Source organism: Gossypium arboreum, chromosome 6 (assembly GCF_025698485.1).
Source record: "Gossypium arboreum isolate Shixiya-1 chromosome 6, ASM2569848v2, whole genome shotgun sequence".
NCBI classification, from domain to species: domain Eukaryota; kingdom Viridiplantae; phylum Streptophyta; class Magnoliopsida; order Malvales; family Malvaceae; genus Gossypium; species Gossypium arboreum.
Genome location: NC_069075.1, coordinates 49,525,905 through 49,549,579, shown reverse-complemented (window position 1 = coordinate 49,549,579; position 23,675 = coordinate 49,525,905). Strand labels below are relative to the sequence as shown.

General features: G+C 35.4%; 2 protein-coding genes across 8 annotated transcripts; one reads left to right on the top strand and one right to left on the bottom strand.

The window, feature by feature from the left end:
- The first annotated feature begins 13,146 nt into the window (after window positions 1-13,146).
- Window positions 13,147-14,542, top strand: LOC108484143 (auxin-repressed 12.5 kDa protein-like). 6 transcript variants are annotated; one of them, XM_053029517.1, is made up of 4 exons: window positions 13,147-13,353; window positions 13,435-13,621; window positions 13,912-13,986; window positions 14,167-14,542. In XM_053029517.1, exons 1-3 carry the CDS (start codon window positions 13,245-13,247, stop codon window positions 13,982-13,984), a joined length of 369 nt encoding a protein of 122 aa, XP_052885477.1. In that variant the 5' UTR covers window positions 13,147-13,244; the 3' UTR covers window positions 13,985-13,986; window positions 14,167-14,542. The 6 variants fall into 6 exon arrangements, with proteins under 6 accessions (XP_052885477.1, XP_052885476.1, XP_052885478.1 ...); XM_053029516.1 differs by having other exon boundaries at window positions 13,912-13,993; XM_053029518.1 differs by having other exon boundaries at window positions 13,912-13,993; window positions 14,134-14,542.
- A 2,564-nt stretch (window positions 14,543-17,106) lies between these two features.
- On the bottom strand, window positions 17,107-22,483 carry LOC108484273 (putative E3 ubiquitin-protein ligase RING1a). Of its 2 annotated transcripts, none has more exons than XM_053029995.1 (11): window positions 22,374-22,483; window positions 22,067-22,231; window positions 21,920-21,962; window positions 20,149-20,207; window positions 19,397-19,478; window positions 19,143-19,263; window positions 19,008-19,049; window positions 18,228-18,863; window positions 17,887-17,994; window positions 17,593-17,793; window positions 17,107-17,462 (listed from the first exon to the last, which is right to left on the bottom strand). In XM_053029995.1, the coding sequence occupies exons 2-11, from the start codon at window positions 22,188-22,190 to the stop codon at window positions 17,412-17,414; spliced, it is 1,467 nt and encodes a 488-aa protein (XP_052885955.1). In that variant the 5' UTR covers window positions 22,191-22,231; window positions 22,374-22,483; the 3' UTR covers window positions 17,107-17,411. The 2 variants fall into 2 exon arrangements, with proteins under 2 accessions (XP_052885955.1, XP_017643490.1); XM_017788001.2 differs by having other exon boundaries at window positions 22,369-22,466.
- Between the last annotated feature and the right edge of the window lie 1,192 nt (window positions 22,484-23,675).

Here is a 23,675-nt window from a genome sequence, read left to right as displayed (position 1 = left end):
CACAACCTCCATTCTCAACAAACACATTTCAAGACCTACAATGCCTCCTAGAATCGACCTAATAAGGTCGAATAAGCCCCATTGATAGAATCCGAAAACATGGGGCTACTGAATTTAAAGCTACGGATAGCGACGATGCCGAGCAAGCTGAATTTTGGTTGGACAACACTATCCGGCACTCGATGAGCTATCTTGTACACCGATGAATGCCTAAAGTGTGCTATCTCCTTGCTACGTGATTTCGCCTACTATTGGTGGAGCACTCGACTTGTTGCCCCGAGAGCAAGTAATTGGGAGTTTTTCCAAACCGAGTTTGGAAAAAGTATATCATCGAGATTTGTTGATCAAAAACGGAAGGAATTTCTTGAGCTTAAGCAAGGTTCTATGTCGCCATCGATTACGAGCGAAAATTTGTTAGACTTAGTAGATACGCCGGAATGTGTTTCATCCGAGGTCATCATGTAAACGCTCGAGGATGGGCTGAATGAAGACATAAAATGTTCGTTGGCATTCTTGAAATACGAGAGTTCAGTAGTACTTGTTGAGCGAGCTTGTAAAGTCAAGAGCTTAGAAAAGAAAAACAAAAAGTTGATGTGGGAACTAGAGAGTTTCAAAAGATCCTCGGAAAGTCTCTTCAACATGTATCAAGAAATTTAGAGATGATGTGGGCGGCCTAGAGGCGCTTCGGGCCTTTTAGACGAGATCGTGATCGACCCCTCATGGGTACACGAGGCACTTTGGCCGCCAGTGTTGGGAATGAACGCCGAGACGAACGGAGTGTCGACATTGTGGCAAATGGCATTCGAAGTCAGAGGTTCCGTGACCACTCTGTTACAAGTGCGGATCGGTCGACCACTTTATTAAAGATTGCCCGAGGTTGTCCGAGCAGAATACAAATCGAGTGGGAAACCGGTGCTACCACCGCCGAGGTAGACCATCCGAAATACGGGCAATGCTAGTGGTGGTCGAGAGGATCTAGAGATGTTACGACCAGATCCGAGGCTCGCGCCTCTGCTAGGGCTTATGCTATACGCGCACGTGAGGATGCTTCCTCGCCAGATGTTATTACCGTACTTTCACTCTCTTTGATACTAATGTGATTGCTTTGATTGACCCCGGTTCTACTCATTCTTATATATGCGAAACCTTAGCATCCAAGAAGACTTTACCTATTGAGTCTCATGAGTTCGTAATTCGGTGTCAAATCCTTTGGGTCGTTACGCGTTTGGTCGACAAAGTGTGTAAGAAATGTCCCTAGTAATTGAGGTTCTTATTTTCCGGCGGACTTGATGCTTTTGCCGTTCGATGAATTTGATGCTATTCTTGGGTTAGATTGGTTGACCGTGCATGATGCGGTTGTGAATTGCAAAAGTAAGACTATTGATTTGAGGTGCGCAAATAACGAGACGATCCGAGTTGAACCTACGGACTTGAAGGGGTTGCCAGCTGTAATGTCATCAATGTTGGCCCAGAAGTATGTAAGAAAAGGGTGCGAAGCATACCTTGCGTATGTACTTGATGATAAGGAGTTAGAAATAAAACCCGAATCTGTGCCGGTGGTTTGTGAATACCCGGATGTTTTTCCCGAAGAATTACCAGGTTTGCCACCTGTTCGAGAGATAGAGTTTGGCATTGAGCTTGTACTTGGGACCACACCGATTTTGATATCTCCGTATCGTATGGCACCAACGGAATTAAAGGAGTTGAAAGCTCAGTTGCAAGAGTTGGTGGATAGAGGCTTTGCTCGCCCGAGTTTTTCACCTTGGGGTGCACCAGTGTTGTTTGTGAAAAAGAAGGACGGAACCATGAGGTTGTGCATCGACTATCGTCAGCTTAATAAAGTGACAATAAAGAACAAGTATTCGTTATCACAGATCGATGATTTGTTCGATCAACTGAAGGAGCCTCGGTGTTCTCAAAAATAGATCCGAGATCGGGCTATTATCGCCATGAATCCGAGATTCGGACATACCCAAAACCGCCTTGTAAGCGAGATATGGTCACTACGAGTTCTTAGTGATGCCGCTTGGGCTCACTAATGCCCTGCGGTATTTATGGATTTGATGAATCGGATCTTCGACCATATTTGGATCGGTTCATAGTTGTGTTCATTGACGACATCTTGGTCTATTCAAGAGATGAGACCGAACATGCGAGCACCGAGATTGGTGTTGCAAATTTTACGGATAAGCGGTTATATGCTAAGTTCAGCAAGTGCGAGTTCGTTAAGAAAGGTTAGCTTTTTGGGTCATGTGGTATCGTGATCGGGTATTCGAGTCGACCGAGCAAAATTACAACCATACTTAACGGAAACCTCCAAGAAATATTATCGAGGTTCGAGCTTTTTGGGACTTGGTTACATTACCGACGGTTTGTAAAAGGATTCTCGATGATAGCCACACCCATGACGTAAACCGCTTCGAAGGATGTCAAGTTTGAATGGACGGAAATGTGTCGAAAAGTTTCAATCAATTGAAAACTCATTTGATGAAGCTCCAGTTTTAGTACGCCGAATCGGCAAAGAGTTTGTCATTTATAGTGACGCCTCCCTACTTGGGTTAGGTTGCGTATTGATGCAAGAAGGTCGAGTTGTGGCCTACGCGTCGAGACAATTAAAGTCACATGAGAAAAATTATCGGACCCATGATCTCGAATTGGCTGCCATCGTATTCGCCTTAAAGATATGGCGACATTACTTATTTGGTGAGAAGTGCCATGTGTATTCGGATCACAAAAGTCTCAAATATTTGATGACTCAAAGAGACTTAAATCTGCGACAAAGACGTTGGCTCGAGTTGTTAAAAGATTATGAGCTCGTCATTGATTATCACCCGGGAAAGGCTAATGTGGTTGCAGACGCCTTAAGCCGGAAATCACTGTTTGCTTTACGAGCGATGAATGTACACTTGTCTATCCTACCCGATAATGTGTTATAGCCGAATTAAAGGCCAAACCATTGTTGACTCATCAAATTCGTGAAGCTCAGAAAGATGATGATGAGTTGCTTGCAAAACGGGCTGAGTGTGATCCGAACAAGGAATCGGAGTTTCAAATTGATGATGACGATTGTTTGAGGTTCAGAAGTCGTCTGTGTGTTCCAAAGAATTCGGAACTTATTTCGATAATTCTGAACGAAGCCCATTGTAGCCGAATGGCAATCCACCCGGGGAGTACGAAGATGTACAACGATTTGAAATGTCGGTTTTGGTGGCATGGTATGAAACGAGACATCTCTGACTTTGTTTCGAGATGTTTAATATGTCAACAAGTGAAAGCGGAACATCAAGTGCCTTTAGGATTACTTCAGCCGATTACGATACCCGAGTGGAAATGGGATCGAGTCACAATGGACTTTGTGTCCGGACTGCCATTGTCAGCAAGTAAGAAGGACGCGATTTGGGTTGTTGTTGATAGACTGACTAAGTCGGCTCACTTTATCCCTGTGCGTACGGATTTTTCATTGGATAAACTAGCTGAATTATACGTTTCTCAGATTGTGAGATTACATGGGTACTTGATTGCCATTGTGTCGGATAGAGATCCGAGATTCACCTCGCAATTTTGGAAGAAATTGCAAGAAGCTTTGGGTACCAAGTTGCATTTCAAGACCGCCTTTCACCCCAAACCGATGGTCAATCCGAGCGGATAATTCAGATACTTGAGGATATGTTGAGATGTTGCATCCTCGAGTTCAAGTGGTTCATGGAACGGTACTTACCTTTGATTGAATTCGCCACAACAATAGTTTTCAATCAAGTATTAAGATGGCGCCTTACGAGGCCTTGTACGGGCATAGATGCCGTACACCATTGTTTTGGACCGAGCTCGGTGAGAACAAAATTTTGGAGTGGATTTGATTAAAGATGCTGAATGAAAGTAAAAGTAATCCGTGAAAATCTGAAGATAGCCTCCGATCGTCAGAAGTCGTACGCGGATCTGAAACGAAAAGACATTGAGTATCAAGTGGGAGATAAAGTGTTTCTTAAAGTTTCGCCTTGGAAAAAGATACTCAGATTTGGCCAGAAGGCAAATTGAGCCCGAGGTTCATCGGGCCATATGAGATATCCGAACGAGTCGGTCCAATTGCGTATCGTTTGATTTTGCCCCCTGAACTTGAAAAGATTCACGACGTCTTTCATGTTTCGATGCTTCGGCGCTATAGATCTGATCCGTCGCACGTAATTAGTCCATCAGAGGTTGAAATTCAATCCGATATGAGTTATGAAGAAGAACCGATTCGTATCCTAGCTCGTGAAGTGAAGGAGTTGCGAAACAAAAGGGTTCCGTTAGTAAAAGTGTTATGGCTCAAACACGGATGGAAGAAGCTACTTGGGAACCCGAGAGCTCTATGAAAGAGCGTTACCCAAACCTATTTACCGGTAAGATTTTCGGGGACGAAAATTTCTTAAGTGGGGGAGAGTTGTGACACCTTAAAATGACCCTAGTCGGAATGTGGTTTGGGACCACAAAACCGAGGCATAAAAATAATTTGATATTTATTTTGATGCCTATAATATGTGTTAACTCATGTGTGACATTTTGATGCTTTAATTTAGAGTTATAAATGTGAATTTCACTAGAAAGGACCTAGTAGTAAACTTTAAAAGTATGAGGGGAAATGTGTAATGACTAGTTGATCATGCATGCAAAAATGAGGGGTTTGCATGTCAACTTCCCCATTTATTAGCTAATGGTCGGCCATGACAAGGGTGTATGGGCTAAACATGTCATGAAACATGTTTTGTTGGTGCATTAGGGAGAAACAATAAACAAATAAGTATGGGTGATAAAGAAAGAAAAAAAAAATGTGTGTGTGAGTGAAACCCCCTTGCCGTGTATTGAGGAAAAGAGAAGAAAAAAAAATTTGTTCATCCATTTTTTCTCCCTTGACCGAAAATACTAGAGGAAGGAAGGAATTTTGCTTCATGTTTGGTTTGGAAGAGGATTAGGAAGAGGTTGGCTATACTTGCATCAAGATTAAGGTATGTTTGAGGTTGTGCCATGAGATTCATGCATGTTTTAGTTGCTAGCTTGATGTTCTTGTTAGCCCATGGTTCAAATCTTTGCTATGTCACGGAATGAAATTCGCCAAAGTGAATATGGTGTTAATGCCATTGCATGCTAAATATCAAGCTTGATAATGAAACATGTGATGGGGGATTGAGGACTCTTAGATTTTCTTTTAGCATTTTTGAAGGAGATACTAAGTTCTTTGTTTAATCATGACCAAAATTATGTTGTTGTGGTATTCGCCATGGTATATCCATAAGTATGATTCATGCATGTTGCATGGTAAGTAAGATTTAAGCTTTGGATATGTGTGTATATTTGGATATAAGCCACTTGAGAATTCGCCCTTGCACCTACATGAATATATGTTTGCACATGATGTATTGGTATGACATATATACTATTTCAAGTGTATATTTGCTTGTGATGATGTTTGGTTATGAAGTAAATGAGAGAGGTGTATTGAGCTACGATATGTAATGCGTTAGTAGTAAAATGTATGCTGTTTTGTGTGGTATTAGTGTATAATTGGCCTCAACATGGACATGTATATTCGGCCACATGAGGGGAAATTGGTGTGCATGCATTCGGTTAGAGGCAAGCATATTGATGCCTATTCTTGGCTTAGAAAATTCGCTAAGAGGAATATTAACTAATGTGTTGAGTTCGATTCCGATTTCGTACATATGCGACTTTGATGCCTAATGAGTATATATATTGACTAAGTACCTTGAATTCCTCTTTCGATGCTCAAATGATTAAATCGATTTATTTGTCAAATTAAGCTCAAGAGCAAAGGGGAGCTAAATCCGATAAAGGGAAGGAAAAAGTAGTCGAGTAGCCGTCGAAATCGCCGACAACATCCAAGGTAAGTCTTGAGTAATGACCCTACTTGAATTATATTGAAATCATGCTCCTTGTGTGTGTGGCTATTGAGCCGAAATTGTAAAGGTTTGATAAATATTTTGTGTTAGAGCCTTAGTAACGAAAATGAATTATGGATGTGTCTTGATTATTGATATATGTGTAAATGAACATTGGAATGATATCCGGCTAAGTCCCAAGGCAATTATGCTAGTAATTATATCCGGCTAAGACCAAGGCATTCGTATGAAGTTGTTATATCCGGCTAAGACCAAGGCATTTGTGCAAGTTACCAAACCGGGTTAAGACCAAGGCAATCGTATGAATCACTATAACCGGCTAGGTCCCAAGACAATCGAGCGAGTCGCTATATCCGGTTAAACTCAAGGTACGTGATTCGAAGTGAGCAATCTTGCTGTAAAAATTTCAGTTTATACACTTGTGAAATTTCCAGCAATGAGGTATGTTTGTATGTGCTTGAATTAGTTGAGTCCTTACAAGTAAGTATGCGCTCGATTGATAAACGAGCTACCGCCTTTGGCTAAGTTGTTCTTTTGTGTATGAACATAAGGGTCGGTAATGTGAAATAAGTATGATTATGGGAATGTGTATTAATAAAGTGATTCATTTAGCCATGTGAATGTAATACGTTAGTCAAAGCTGATTCCATTGCTTGAGACTTACTAAGCATTAAAATGCTTACCCGCTTGCTTTGGCTCTCTGTTTTATAGGTTTCGCTCGTTAGCTATCGGATTCGGGATCAACGAAGTCGAAGTCATCCACACTATCAAAGCCCCTTTGGTACAATTTTGATTGAGCTTTGAAATGGCATGTATAGGACTACCCTTTTGTTGCGTTTTAAGTACTTTTGTGATGTATGTGTACGACCATGCGAAAATGGCTCGTAAAAGTGGAGTATGGCATTAGACCATTTGTGCTTATGTATATATGTATGGTTTTATGATGTGACTACGGACTGAATGGAAGTGTGAGCAAATGATCAGCCATTGGAATGGCTAAAAATGATTATGTGTGGACCTATGTATGACAAAACTCTAGTTGGTCCATAGAAACCACGAAATAGGTAAGGTTTACCTGAAAAACAGATGCTGACAGCAGCAGTGGTGTGGATTTGAAAAATCACTAAAAATTGTAGGAATCGAATTAAATAGTGAATAAATTATGTAAATGAACCTTGATGAATCTACTTTCATATGGAAGAAACGAAACTATCATATGAATTATATGTTAAGAGATATTAAAGTTCTCGTGAAACAGGGCCAGAACGGTTTCTGGATCCCCTGTTCCTACTTTAGAAATTCATTGTAAATTAACCAGAGATAATTAGGAGTCATGCCATATATGTATAAATTCCTCTCTGAGTCTAGTTTCTATAGAAACAAACGGCATCAGTATTGAAGCCCTGTACAGGGAGATATCCAATTCGTAACGCACGAAGGTCAGTGTAGTCGATCCCTGCAACAGGGGAGACTTTAACTAATAAACTGTACTAATTGGCTCAACCAAAAATTCTATAAAAAAATCTGTAGATGGAAATATGAGTCTAGTTTCAGGGAAAAATTACGAAACAAATTTTCGAGCTTTGAAACTCAAGATATGATTTTTAAGGCGATACTGATGCAGTAACCAGCTTGTCTGGAAATTTCTAAATGGACTGTGAAGATAGTTAAACTAAGTTTGTGTGCACCTTGTGTTCGATTCCGGTAACGGACTCGGGTACGGGGTGTTACAGTAATATTGTGAAATATTGGAATTTTGGGGTTGTCATAAGATAGATAAATTGTCGATTAGGCTTGAATAATAAGGAAACTCGATAAAAATAGATTTTCGGGCCTAGGGGTAAAATGGTCATTTTGTAAAAATCTAGGGGCAAAATGGTAAATTTGCCAAAAATGTGAATTGTTTCTTGAGTAAATTATCTAGTGATTAAATGGATGACTTTTTATTATTTTAGATCAAGAAATACAACATCTGAACTTAGACTGGGGGAAAGCCAAGCAAGTAGACTAAAACCGACTAGTCGCCTACATTTTGTGATCCAAGGTTATGTTAATAATGCAACTATATCTTTATGATGTGTAATTGAGTTGGTATGACATAAATTGTCTTGATTTGGAATATGAGGATACACGCCGAGAAATTTACGTTGTAAAGATTTTTGTTGAACATTTGGAATAGACTTGGATATTTGTACAGTGATAATGGGTGATATGTGTGCTAGTGTAAGACATGTCTGGGACATGCATTAGCCATAGTATGAGAGACAGTGTAAGACATGTCTGAGACATGCATCGGCCTCGAGATATTTAAGCCAGTGTAAGACATGTCTGGGACATGCATCGGCGTTGAGACAAGAGCTAGTGTAAGTCATGCCTGGGACATGCATCGGCCTCACGATATACAAGCTAGTGTAAGACCTGTTTGGGACATGGCGTCAGCTTGTTGTGTGTCAGTGTAAGACCTATCTGGGACATGGCATCGACACCGATAGATGAGAGCCAGTATAAGACCTGTCTGGGACATAGCATTGGCCTCGCTATATAAAAGCCAGTGTAAGACCATGTCTGGGACATGGCGTCGGCATCTTAACCCATGTTAGGGCTATTGAGTATCCAGTAGAATTCCAAATGGTTCAACAAAAGATTTATGATTTTATATCGAGATGAGAAAAGTTATGATCATGTGATGAGTGGTATAGGTACCTATATGAAATGTAATGGATGACGATGAGTAAGTTGTACCTTCATCTATTTATAGTATTCATGAATAAGCTATGAAAGGTTATGAGCATATTGTTTATAATGATTAGTTTATGTTTATTTTCATGCAACTTACTAAGCTTTATGCTTACCCTATTTTCTTTCCATTTTCTTATAGTGTCGCCAAAATAGCTCGAGGATCCTTGTCTACATTAAAGAAGCCAGTCACACTATCATCCGAAGCACTTGATACAGTTAGATCTTTTATTGTTGATTATGGCATGTATAGTACCCTTTGGTTTTGTTTTAGTGTCACGTTGTTTTGGGCCAAATGTGTTGGCTTGCTTTAATATTTGACTCATTTTGTACAAGGCCATGAAAAATGGCTAATATTGGAAGTTATTATATGAATGCAAAGTAGTCTTTCATGAATGAGAAATTGTTGGTATGGTTGAATACAAGAATTGTATATAGACTTTAGCTATGGTTGTTGTCATGTTGTGTTTCAGAGTGGCAAAGGGCTTGGTAGATTGCCATATATTGTCCACATGGGTTGACACACGGGCGTGTTGTCTGGCCATGTGTCCCCTGTATGTAAAAATTTCAAGTCAGTTGCATGGTAGTAAACACACAGGTAAAGACACGGCATGTCTCAGCCATGTGAAGGACACGGCCTCTGGCCACGGGCGTGTGCCTCGGCAATGTGCCTTAAATTGGATGCTGACGTCAGAAATAGAATGTCAAGGTTTTTAGACACGGGCGTGTCATGGCTGTGTGAGGGAAACGTGCCTTAAACACGGGCGTGTGTCAGGCCATGTGAAAACCCCTGTAGGTTCGAATTTAAAATTTAATTCACACGAGTATGGGACACGGGCATGTCCCTAGATGCTTAGGCCGTGTGTGTGTCACACGGGCCATCAACCCAGCCATGCTGTAATGACCACACGAGCCTGTTTCCCTTCCACACGGATGTGTGCCTTGTTACAACAGTTATTTTTATTTAGTCAATTTAAGGACCTGAGTTGGTTCCAAATGGTTTCCAATGAAAGTTTGAGGCCTCGTAGGCCCACATTAAGGAGTTTAAACAAAGTTCGAAAGAGCTTTAAATTTGATTAAGTCTTGGTGACTTGGAAACGATTGTATGCATGTGATTAAGTATGGTAATGCCTCGTGCCCAGTCCCGACCTCGGATTTGGGTAAGGGGTGTTACAATGTTCGTGAAAAGAGAATTGCTATTGCTAAATGTTATGTGATTCAAAGTGAAAAATATATTTGAATTAGCTATTGATGAAAAAAAAAAGAATTGAATGATTGATTGATTAATGTTCACATAAAGTTAAATGTGTATGTTTTATAATATTATTTTCTCTAAAGTATTCGGATTATAAAAAAACCACTGAATTTTATATTCAGCGTACGTTTTGTTTCCGTGCGCAGGTTAGGTTAAAGTGCAATCGTTGAATCAGCATCCAGATCCGATCTCGAATTCAAAGTGGTGAAGTATATTTTCTTTTTAGTAAATGGCATGTACCTAGGATGTTTGAGTTTGTCATTTTGGGAAATGTTTTTAAAATATGTTACAAAATGTTGTTGGTTACTTATATATAAGTTTATGTGCTATATTAAGATTATAAATAGTATGTTTTGGTATGAAATTATATTTGGCTCAAATGAAGTTAATTGAATTATGATGTTTATGATTGAATAATTATGAATTGTTCGTATTTGATCTGTAATGTCCGGTAATGCTCCATAACCCTATTACGACGATGAATAAGGGTTGGGGGTGTTACATACATATTAAGGTAAAGAAATGAATATATTATCAACATATAAATATAAGTGATTAACTTGGACAGTAACTAAAAGTATAATAAATATATATGATTAGATGAAAGTTAGTGCAAAAGAACCAAGGAAAAGAAAATGTTTCTACTAAAATAGTTTTTGGACAACAGAAGTAACTAAACTTTGAAAATTCACCAAAAAATTTAGAAATCAAATTAGAGGTTGAATCAAGTATGAAATTACATCCTATTTAGTCTAGTTTTGCATAAAAGAAATGGTGTAAGCAATGGAATTGTAGATTATGCTATATAATAATTTTTGTGAGACAAGATCAGAATAATTTTGGGTTCCCGTGTTCTAACTTTGAAAAATCATTATAAATTGTACAAAAATGTTTAGGAGATGAAATTCATATGAATAAAATTTTAATGGGTCTATTTTCAAGGGAAAAAATAGAAACTTAATACAAGAATTATGCTAAAAGATAATAATTTTTTAGTGAAGAATGGTCATAGTTGCCTAGCAGTAGAACAGGGGAAGATTTAAAGAATAAACTATATTAATTGACTTAAGTAGAAATTCTTAAAATTTTGTTGTAAAAATTTCATTGAGTCTAGTTTCAAAAACAAAAAGCAAATCTTAATTTCAAATTTTGTAGGTCAAGATATAAATAATTTAGTGACTACTACTCTAGTGGACAACCCTGTTAAAAATATGTAATTAGTGAAAACATAATTAATGTTGGATATAAGCATGCTATACTAGAAGTTATAAACACTCGTATAAATATATATACACTTATAAGATGTCAAATGGAGAGAAGGTGGAGGAAAAATAATAAAAAGCGTAATATTAAAAAGTTTTTATAAATGATGGAATTGCTAATATACAAGTAAAGTGTAAATGAATTGATGAAACATTAAGTGAATAATTGTTTTATGATGATTTAATGGGCTTATGTGTAAAATTTTAAAAGTAGTGCTAATCTCATAAATTTGATTGAGAATCAAATGATGTTGAAATATAAAAATAGATACATGTGAATGATATGAATGATGCATTAGTTGAGTTGATCTGGAATATGTTAATTAAACAAGACTTAGGTGGTAAAAAAAAATTGAAGTATGGAAAAATTGACGAAATAGGGTGCACATCGCGACGTCGAATGTACCACGTTGTGACGAACTCAAGTCAATGAGTGACATCGTAATGAGAAACCGAAACGTCACAAGGACAGATCGGGGTTTTGAAAATTTTGTAATTTAGTCCTAATTCAATTATAAATTGTTATAAGTGCCATCGAAAGTTCGAATTGAATTAATATAGATTTTTTAATTATGTTTTAAACTCTATTTAATCTTAGTAACGCGATTAAAATGATAAAATAAATTGAATTTAATAGCAATTACTCTGGCAATAAATATAATACCATGGTGTTGTGACCCGACAATCGAGTTAAGTATGAAAGTGTTACATTTATGTTTGAATGAATTAAATTTCAACATATAAAAAGAGGAGGTAATAGAATGGCTCACCTGTTGGCCAGAGAAGGGTTAAGTCGGAACTGAAATGTGTGGTGGGTGGTGGAAGTTCCAGTGGCAGTACAGGAAATGGTGCAAATGGATAGACAATCTATGCATAGACGAACCTTGGTTGTGTTGAAGAATGGCTAGTAATCTTGAAACTGAAACTGAAACTGAAACTGAAACTGAAACTAGTAATTTGCAGAATGTTCCAGATTTAGAGCGATTCACTAGCATCGAAAATTTAGAACGATTCTTTTCCAAGCATGCAAAGGGTTGGGTTAATCTAAAATGGAGGGTATTCTTACTCTCTTGCTTTTGGGTGGCCTGAGATTCTCTTTAATATATTTTGACAGTTTTCTTTAAAAAATATATATCAGCCAATTAAATAAAATATTATAAATTTCGTAAGAATTTAAGTAATTAATTACATAAACTATTATGAAAAGCTCATTGAAAGAAGTTCCATAATGATGTAAGGGAATGAGATCCACGTGTCATCTTGTAATACATGATGATGCTGTCGAGAAGAATAGGACAAAACTTGTATGAGAGGGTCACACTTGTGACTGAAACCTTTAACCCACTCTCTCCTCTTCTCTTCTGATTTTTAATTGAGAATACTATTTTGCGGGTCCCTTTCCCTTTACTCATTCTTATCCATCCGTTTCCATATCTCCACTCTTCAATCTTCTATTGCCAATATTCATTAAAATTTAAAGATTTTTATTTAAATAGTACATTTTCAATTTTGTATAATAACTCTCTTTTGGTATAATTAAACGAATTAAGAATTAAAGCTTAATTAATTGTACCCACTAAACTAAAAATTATATCCTATTTTTTAGTTAGTTTATTTTAAACTAATTTTAATTAAAAGTAGCAAGCAATATGAAAATACACTAACACATTTAGAAAAAATCAATCATCTTCATAATAAATAAATATAATTGTTTATATATATAATAAGTAAACTAATAGTTAGGACTTTCTTTATATAATTAAATTAAAATTAAAATTTTTATATACAATTGCATCTAATCAAAATATTCTTATTTAATTTTTAAAAAATCAAAATATATATTTAAAACAATCGTAATACTCCTTTGTAATTTTTACTTACAATATGTAAAATAATAATTTATATCTTAAAATTAAAGTAATAAATGAATGTTGTCCGGATAGCAAATGATTGGAAATAGCAAAAATCAATATCCATATTAGTAGGCAGGAAAGATATTTTGGGCTGAATCTTCCTCTATATATGCCGCCAAATAAAAGCCACCCAAAAGCACTAAAAACACAAACAGAGAAGAGATATAATTGAAAGAAAAGAAAAATGGTTCTGCTAGAGAAACTTTGGGATGATGTAGTGGCCGGACCTCAACCGGAACGTGGCCTTGGCCGGCTGAGGAAGATCACCACCACCCCACCCTTGTCCACCAAAGGTAAAAACAATTAGCTTTTGCATTTCATCATTTGTATTGTGGACATTTAAGTTTCACTCTGAAATTGAATCTTTTCATTAGATGAGGCTTCATCAATGGCGATGCCGACGAGTCCGACGACACCTGGGACACCATCGACGCCGGTGTCGGCTCGTAGGGACAACGTGTGGAGGAGCGTGTTCAATCCAGGTAGCAACCTTGCAACCAAAGGTATTGGCGCTGAAGTTTTCGACAAGCCTCAACCTAACTCTCCTACTGTTTATGACTGGTTCGTACAGATTTTTTTTCTTGTTCAGTTATTTGCATGCATGCTAGCTTGGATAATTGGATATATATAAGTGGGACTTTGATTTTGCTTTTTGGATGTTTGTGATCCCCATCTGTTTGGTTGCTGAGAAAATTAATCATAGAAGAGTCATATATATATATATATATATTAACCAGATGTTTTGGAATTTGGATTCTTTTTAATATATAGTACAAAAATGAAGAGTTTTTCAAAAAGGAAGCCTCAAAAACTTTCCTGTTTGTTTTTTTTTTTTCCTAACGTTTTCTCAGCAACCAAACGGAGGCTCAGAGACAGATCATGCCGGAAAACTTGGCTCTTTGTTTGGTAGCTGCGTGGAAATAACAGTATGCTGTAATTATTACATTAATCCATTTATAAGCTTTTCTTTTTAATTATTCTTGTCAATTTACTATAAGATGATAAATAACCAAAGATTAATAATTAGTGTAATTTGCATGGATCTAATTTCTGGGTGTTAACTAAAATTTAAGAAGAAAGTTTGGTCCGGATGGGATGGGATGCAGGCTTTACAGCGGGGAGACCCGGAGCAAGCATCACCGTTGATTAGGCGGTGGCTGACGGCGGCGGATGGTAGCAAAACCACTAGCAGAAGGTTGCAGCTACTGAAGGAGCAGGATTTGCATGTAAATATATATATCGTCCTTTTTAAAAGTTCTTCAATGGGTCAATTTAGTAGTAGTAGTAAGTAAGATGTTTAAAAGAGTAAGCGGCAGCGCAGGGTGGTCGATGACCTTATGTCATTCAAGATCCCGGCCGTGAGCGGCGGCAGCTGCTGCTATATTAAATAATTATTAAATAAAGGGAAGGGGTATTGTATGAATGATGTTGCGTTAGTATGTGATTGGAACATCAACTTATTAATTAATTTTGGGTTTTTAACTTGATGTGAACATTTTTGTGGATTGCATTATTTAGGTAAGAAAAGTGGATAAGGATTAAGGTGGTGTGGTGAGGTGGCGGGGATCTATTTGCTTACCCATTTCATCACAACCTTTGAAAATTCACCAAATTAATAATGCATACAATTTATATATTAACTCAATATTAAAACTTCAAATTCATGTTATTTAGTAGTAAATATTATCTGAATCAATATTATGATATATCCAAAAAAAAATTTAAATCTAAATAGATTTGCACATACATTCAAATTTTAAGTTAAAGTTTCATAATGACTACTTAATGTAATTGGTAATTGATAGGTCCTTTTCTTTGAAATTCTCCCCTACCTTTTGTCCTTTTTCTTCCGTAATTTGTAAACCAACCCTACTTGAATTAATAGATTTTCTTTTTTTGAAGTAGAAATATTGAATTTGTGTTTAAGTCCTTATACTTTGTGTTCATTTAAATTTTAAATCTAATTGTCAGCACCATTAAATTCATGTTCATTACAATATCATTTTTTGTTACATGACTATCAAGTGAAAAATTTTTTTATTTCAAAATGTCATACAAGTAAATTTAATAGAAGAATTTTATCGATGTTGCTTGAATTTTGAAATTTGAAAATTAGATAACAATTATTGTAAATAAAAATTAAAGGACTAAATTCTAATTATATGAATAGTACATAGACAAGAAGGATAGTTTAACCTCAAGCTAAATTCGTTTTCCTTTATTTTTGTTTAACTCAAATTAATTTTACTAATAGTTAAATTAATCTATTTTTGAACATTAAAATAAATTAACATTGAACATAAACTAAAGTGTCTGGAAACAATTAATTTTTTCTTATTTTTAAATATGAAATAATAAAATATAAATGTTAACAATTATATAGGTCAATTGTTAGTATTTGATATTTTGGTTGGGTACTTTTTATTTCACAAGTAACCTTAAAAAATTGTTATGTATCTTTTTTAATATTATATTATACTCTTATAGGACACTTATCAATCCTTAACCTTACTTGTAAAATTTAAAAACTCCACTGACAGTTAGGGGTGAGCGTTCGATTGAATTGAGTGAAAAATTTCAAGTTAATCGAGTTGATGAGTCCTATTTTATCATCCTAACTCAATTTGAATTTTTTTCGAATCGAGTCGAGTGAAATGAAATTTGAGTCAAACCAAATTGAGTGAAATTGTTCGAGTTAAATTAAAAATTAAAATGTCAAATTAAAATCTTGTTACAATATAACTATAACTAATTTCATGTTAGAGCACATAATTTTGAAACCATATATATTTGAAATTTTTTTCAAAGAAATATAATAAAAAAATAAGATGCTTTAATATATAAACTTGAATTATTAATTAATTTATTTAATTCCCCAAAATTACTATTTTAGAAATTTTTAAAATTCTAACTTTATATATTCTTTAATTTTTTTAAATTATTATAATTTTAAAAATATATCAATTTTGGAATTTTTGTAAATATTTTGAATTTTAAAATTATTTTATAACTTTGAAAATTATTTTGAATTTTTTGAAATTTTTGTTGAGAAAGATTAATTTGTTCATTTTCAAATGAGAAGGACCAAAAGAGTATTTACACAAATCTGTTATTCAAATTGTAAAATTCAATTTGATTTGAACTTTAAAAACTCAACTCGATTAACTTGAAATTTGAATTTTTTGAATCAAATTGAGTTTCACTCACCCTTACTAACAACATACCAAATATTATTTCTAATTTTATTATGAATAAATAACACAAATATTATTGTAAACAGACTTAAATACTCAATTGGGCCTGAATTTGGCACTTCTTCTTAAATTGATAGTTATATATTATATATATATATATATATATATATATATATATTTTTTTTTTAATTTCATACATGAATATATTTGTTTTGGGTTCACTATTTTGGTAGGGAGACTTCATCGTACATCGGTATTAAGTCTGAGACTTTGGCAGTCTGGGAGGATGTATAATAATGATGGTGCCATCATCTAATTTTCTTTAATAAAAAGAAAAAAGAATATAAATAGTAAAAAGTTATATTATAAATGAGTTTAAGTAAGCTATTATTGTTTAACTTAATAAAAGAACATGAATCAAGAAAATTGAATTATTAATTGAAAATTCAATCATGTGTGGATAAAAATCTAGATTAGATATTTTTTTTTTCAATATCTTGATTGGATATCTTAAACAAACATGATGTAAAAAAGCATACTAATAAATAAATAAAGGGATGTGACAAACACAATATAAAATTAAATTGAAAGAGAAATGAAGGTGACTTTTGGGACACAAAATAATGATAGATGTCATTATTCTAGGTCTTACTAGTCATTCAAGGATCCCCCTTGAATAAGTTAATATCTCCCGGTCTTTGGCTCTTTGCAAAAGCAAGGCAAGATAAGGCTTTGGCAATTTCCATTTACCATCAATATTATTACACTGATTTATTTTTAAAAATAAAAATTCAATCTCTAATAAATTCTAAAACAGTACACTGTAAGGAGAATCAAGGTAATAATAGCAGCTTGTGTTGGTTATTAAAAATGACAATGGTTAATAAATAAATTTAATGATTGCAATCCTTTTATGCATATCTGCTTCCAAATGCGACTGATACTTGGTTTACTACTCCTAAACTACCCCCTGCCCCCGGCTTGCATGTGATAAACTACTCAAGTTCAACCATGGCAACAATCAAAAGCAAAATCTATTCAGATTCCTTATATTAACACCCTCTCTCTCTCTATGTATATACGTATATGTATATTCATACACAAATATGTTGTAACAGCAACGGGAAACATCTTGCTCTTGTCTGACAAGGCTCGCACTAAACTTGACATTGTCCATTTCTATTCTCCTTTTTCTGATATGCAAGAATCTGAAAAATAACACAAACCAACTGTATAAAATTTTGTAAAATGTGCATGCCATATCTATGTGCATGTATTAGCATACTTTCGGATACAATAATTGTGAAAGTATGAACATTTATTCTAAGAGGAGCTTACCAAATGGCTATGACTGGAAGTTTGACGTCCAAGTCCACCCAAAGTTTCTTCCTCTTTTAATACTTGCAACTTATCTCTGACTGATTCAACTAAACCGGGCTTGGTAATCTTAGAGGTTGACATGTTGACCGTAGAATATAACTCTTTTACCAAGTATATTTCGATTTCACTGGCTTGTAAAGCAGTTTGAAGAGCTACATACTAGGTAAGATGTAAATTAAGAATTAGTTTTCCGCTTGTCTGAATGGACTGGTTTTAAATTAGCAAAGAGGTTTCTGATCGAAGAATAACTACCTTGCACAGGTGTCTAACCAACAACGTAGGCCTGCAGCAAAGGTAAGGCCGCTGTAAACAGGGTATTCTTTGTTCATCAATTGAAACAAGCATCAGGTGGATATCCAGCTGAAAGAAAATAAGAAAATCAGTAATCCAAACATTGCAGCAAGTGACAACTCAATACTAGATAATAATCTGGAATAACATTAATGATCATCTCATGAACTTGGTAAGCAATGAAAATAATATTTTGGTCTCAGTAAGGTGCATAATTTGGCGTAACTGAAGCCATAAATGAGATTGCTGACTCTTTACCAGGGCAGACTACATAAAGATCACAACCAAAAATTAAACTTTACCTCATCATCCTTCTCCTCTAGGTTCTGGAGACAATCCACCAACTTTGGGAGGCGGCTGTTTCGGGCTTTCTTTCCATTTCCACCACTCAAACTGCCATGTCTTGTGTTACTGCGCATGCCGCCTGCTCCCCAATGAAGCCTTTCAGAGAGGCCATTAAGAGCTGCAAACAAGCCCAAAGATTCTCTATTAACTTCAGAATCATTTTCGTCACCACTCAAACTGCCATATGCTGTGTGACTGCGAATACCACTTGCTCCCAAGTGAAGCCTTTCTGAGGGACTAAGTGCAGCAGATACACCCAAGGATTCTCTATTCACTTCAGAATCATTTTCATCACCAACCCCGTCTGCACTAGCAGCTGATGAAGGCTGAGAACACCGACCCTCCCATCTCTTCAATCTCTTTGGTTTGACCTCAGTAAGATCCTCATCAGCCAAAGATGAACCCGTGCTTCCATTTTCATTGGTATCCTCGTTATTATCAGACTCTTGAGGTTCAGAAGTTCGATATTTTCTCCTCCTTTGATAGCGGCAGTTTGATCTCCTCATAGTTGCAGACGCATTGGCTTTAACTGTTCGCTTCCTACCCAGAACTTCTAATTGCCGATGCAAGGTCTGGGCGATTGAAGCTTGGATCTGATGCAAATTATCTCAGATTATAATTTACTGTCTTTAATTATTTTTAAGAAAGGGAGTACTAGACACGTGAATGCATTTTGACTCAAATGATAGTTTGAATTAGCATACAGGTAAATAGACCAGAGTAAACTAGAAATCCACCTGTTTATTCCGAGCTTTCTCCTCCTCATGCAAAGTCAATTCCTAAGCCACATAGTGTTGAATTGTTTGAGATTTCATAATAGCATAGAAAATCAGATTCCAAAGTGCACTCAGAGATCAACCTAATTATTATACCTCTTCCTCATGTTTGTCGATATCTGGATATAAGGCTGCGATTAGGGAATCATAGTTAGGATCATCTCTCAAAGACCGGCGACTAGCACAATGTGTGCGGCAAGCAGGGCATTCATTGTTCCTGCCATTAGATTCAAGAAACATTATCAAGAATAAATAGCTTTTGAGCTCAGAAGAAACTGTTACAACCAGGCCAGGATATCCAATCCATGTTTCAGTGAACTAGTGAGAATAATGGAATAGTTTGAACATACCCCATGCGCATAGATTTGTCAATGCATTCTCTACAGAAGCGATGTAAGCATTCCATTACAGTTCTAGTTTTGCGAATGATCCCTTAATTGGACAAAAGAAAAAGGTTAATGAAATTTTTGTCAGCATAAGTTGATGCTTATGTGCTATACACTAATGTTATTTAAACAAGTAAAAATGCAAAAGACGAAGCATAGTCCTTGTTCTAAGTGATGTCCTGCGTGAGAATTGATTCCATTTTTCAGATATGTTGAGCAATCTAATAACATCGACACCTCATGATATTGTAGATAATGGGAAAGCCATACAAAAAATTTTAACAAAATCAAATGTAGCAAAAGAATAACAAAAGACTCAAGCGCCTAACCATTAGGACTTGATTCACTGACTGCCAAAAATTGAATCCAAAACACATGAAAATTCAGGAATTGTAGCCATTTCATGACTTGATATTTACACATCAGATATGCCAAAAAGAACATGCACCAGTACTGAAGAATACTTATCTTTCTTCATAGACTGAGAGCTAAAGCTAGTATCGGAAATTTAAATGCATTTTAAGGTAAGTATATTGACATAATTTTCGTCAATATACATGCATGGAGTTTGGAAAAAAGTACAACCATGAGATAGCTATATTGTAAGATGAACTGTAAGAGTTCAAAAAAGAAATGCTAATAAGTCAATTACCACGAAGAATGTAGCCAGCAAAATAAAATTAACATATTAAACAAAAAATCAGTAAAGAAAATACCCAGGCAGATTGGGCACTGCACTTCCTTACGTACGTCAGATAATTTTACTATAACATGACTGCAATGAAACACAAGGGAAAAACAGTTAGCATATTATGCAGTTAACAAGCAACATATAGGCCACCACACTATTTCTCTTTTTATATTCAGAATAACTGTAAAAACATTTTGCCAGATATGGGACCTTTAAATACACTGGACTAATTGTACAACGTGCCTTTTCAGATTTAAACAATAAAAATTAAATCAGTATACATCCTTTAAAGTAATTAGGTTTCATTCTTAAACCTGTTATTTCTATTTCACAGGATTATGTATTCATGCATAAATTAAACATGTCATAAAGACATACACTACACGTTACTGCACTATTACCTGTTTAACCAGAATTCTATTTCACAGGACTATGTATTCATGCATAAATTTAAAGACATAAACTACAAGTTACTCCACTATTACTTGGCAATTTCACACAGTGCTCTTATCAAAACTTCAAGCATTATGTTCACTGCAGAAAAGAGGAAAAATATGGGGAAGAAAAAGAGAAAAGTAGCATTTATAGACAAATATTTCTCAAGTGAATCTTCTACAACGAAAGAACACAAATCATCCAAGGACATCATTTTATGTCATGTGACAGAAGCATCTCATACGATGGATGAATTATTACTCTTGAAATGCTGCTTACTACAAAAGTAAGAGTGAGTTGTGTAAATCATCTAAGGATAAATTTCTTACATTCAATCTAACCAATCAAGGTATTCCAAACTTTGGAGCTTCCGACAAGCACAATAAATTACATTAAATTCCTCGACAATCAAAATTCAAAGAAAGGCATTATCTGGAAGGTTAATTTACCACTGTCATTCAGAAAGCAGGCAAATAAGAAAAGTCTATCAATGGGGTGACATGGACAATTGGATATCCTATGGTACATCTGTGAAACTTCACTCAAACTGACTTATAGATGAGAACTTCTGAATATTTAAAGAGAAAAAAAGGGATCCCAACATTAGCAACTCAGGAAGTGGTTAGCAGTTAGCAAAAGTATTCAGTACATTTGACAATGCCAACATTTTGACAAGATGATCAATAGTGACACCATCGTCATAAAATATTTGCAACCGTAAGTGTTGGTGCAGCCAAAGTACTCCAACAGTATAGTAGTATCGTACAATGGTTATATAGAGAGCATGAGAAAGATCGATCCAAGAATCAAGCAGAGACAGCTTGACCCAAGCGGTAAAGCCTCCCTTTTCCCAACTAAATGAAAGCCTCGTAAGTCCTAAAGTTGGTCAACAACCTTCACCTGATGTTACAACCCTGAAAATGCCTAAAAATTACATGGAGAAACCAAATCCCAGTGACACAAAGCTAGAAGTATTTAAACAACCATGAAAATACTCTCGTGCAAACCAGGGTAGGATTAACTCGGGAAGACCTCAAGTCAAAACTCTAAGCAGTTTTACTGAAAAACAAGGGTACCCATCCAAAAATAAAGCAAGGAAAGTGCAATCAAACGGGAAATATAAAGGAAGTTGGAAGACTCATGAATATACATGTGGAGGAGGTTTGCATGTCAGGAGCAAGTAAACCCAGAAGCACTAACTTTCGTTTTAAAGTGCAACAATGAAACCATGCAGCAGATCGCCAAAAACAGAACAAAGCCCCCCGCCATTGAATGCATTAAGGTTTAAAAACAGTTTAAAATAAAATAATAACGAACAAAACATAGCAAATCGAAACAGAAGTAGTAAAAAAGAAACTTACTCTTGTTCATTCTCGTTACAAGGAGAAGGGCAGCGATCAGATTCTGTGCAAAATCCAAAGCAATACTTGAATAACAAAAACAAACAAACAAAAAGAAAAACCCGGGTCGTATTGATTATCGAAAATCACAAAGTTGCTTAGGCGTACCATCAGCAGCATCTTCGGTTTCTACGGGCTGTTGTTCATGGTTGTAAATACTCTGATCGAGAAGCAGGAGATCGCGGCCTTCTGATGTGAAGACGGCTTCGGAAGAAGGCTTCTGAGCCGGCATTTCTTTCTTGTTTCTTCTCCACCCACACCCCTTCTCTGTTTCTGTAGGAGACACGAAAGAAGTAATCAAAGGAAGGAAGAAAGGGGATTGGAAAGGGAATTGTGAGAGTAAAGAGGGAGAAAGTAGAATGGAAATGGTGGAGAAACGATGAATGTGTGCTTGAAATTTCTTGGCTTACCTTACCTTGGCTTTGGCTTTTTCTTTGGGATCTTATTTTTTGTTGTGCAATGTTTGACGAGCAGCGAATGGGTAGAGAGAAAGAAAGGTTTATTCTGCTCCCGGCTTTTCTTTTAACAGATTTACTATTTATATTTTTTATTTATTTATTATACGTACTTGTTCTGTATACGGTATATTACATACTAATTTTTATTTTTGTTTTATTCCTATAATTGAAGAAAAAACCTTATTATTATTTTTTTAAGAAAATATTGTTATTAATAATAATCATGAATAATAATAATACAAAGACATAGAATATAATACAAAAACATAGAACTTAAAACAAATTAATGCACAAGTGTTACGTTCGCAAAATAATTTCAAAATAGAAAAATACAAACTTGTAGTAATTGGACTATTTTACCAATAAAGGTCTATTTCCAATTTTATTTATGAAAATGAGCTAATTTTTTCATTATTTATCGGAAAAGACCAAAAACTACAAAACGCATCCATGTAGGAGGTTTTTTTGGGGGAAATTTCAGTAAATCGCGTCCCTAAGGGAGCAATTTTGCCATGTCAGCACAAAACGCACTGACGTGGACGCGCTTTGCTAACGTGGCAAAATTACTCCCTTAAGGACGCGATTTAGCCCGTGCTTTTTTAGGGTTAGGGATATTTGCATGTTTAGTCCCTAAGGTTTGTGAGTTTATGGTTTTAGGGTTGTAGCGTTAGGATTTTGTTAAAATAATTTAAGGTTTAAAATTTTTAAAAATAAATTAGGGTTTAAAGTTTTTTAAAAATTAATTAAATTAGGTTTTAAGGATTTTAAATAAATAAATTAAATTAGGGTTTAGAGCTTTTAAGAAAATTAATTAAATTAAGGTTTAGCTTTTTTAATAATTTTGTGTTTAGGTTAAGGGTTTAGAAAAAATTATATTGACAATCTACAGTAGTTTCAGAATAATTAATTTTGAGAAGACGGTTCTGAAAAGATAATGTCAAAAACGCTTCAAGCAGGGATGCACTGTTAGTAAAATTACCGAAAAAAGCTCCCACGTAGACGCTCTTTTTCTACAGTAGTTCCTGAAAAAATAATTTTGAGAAGACGGTTCTGAAAAATAGTTTCAAAAATGCTTCAAGCAGGATGCACTGTCAGCAAAATTACTGAAAAATGCTCTCACGTGAATGCTTTTTTTCTACAGTAGTTCCTGAAAAATAATTTTGAGAAGACAGTTCTAAAAAATAGTGTCAAAAATGCTTCAAGCAAGATGCACTGTCAACAAAATTACTAAAAAAACTCTCACATGTATGCTCTTTTTC

Coding starts and splice junctions, on each gene's coding strand:
- LOC108484143 (XM_053029517.1), top strand. CDS start 13,245: ATGGTTCTGCTAGAGAAACTTTGGGATGATGTAGTGGCCGGACCTCAA. Junction 13,354..13,434: donor CCCACCCTTGTCCACCAAAG/GTAAAAACAATT, acceptor TCTTTTCATTAG/ATGAGGCTTCATCAATGGCG. Junction 13,622..13,911: donor TCTCCTACTGTTTATGACTG/GTTCGTACAGAT, acceptor ACGTTTTCTCAG/CAACCAAACGGAGGCTCAGA.
- LOC108484273 (XM_053029995.1), bottom strand. CDS start 22,190: ATGCCGGCTCAGAAGCCTTCTTCCGAAGCCGTCTTCACATCAGAAGGC. Junction 20,208..21,919: donor TGTAACGAGAATGAACAAGA/GTAAGTTTCTTT, acceptor GTTTCATTGCAG/TCATGTTATAGTAAAATTAT. Junction 19,264..19,396: donor GACAAATCTATGCGCATGGG/GTATGTTCAAAC, acceptor ATCTAATGGCAG/GAACAATGAATGCCCTGCTT.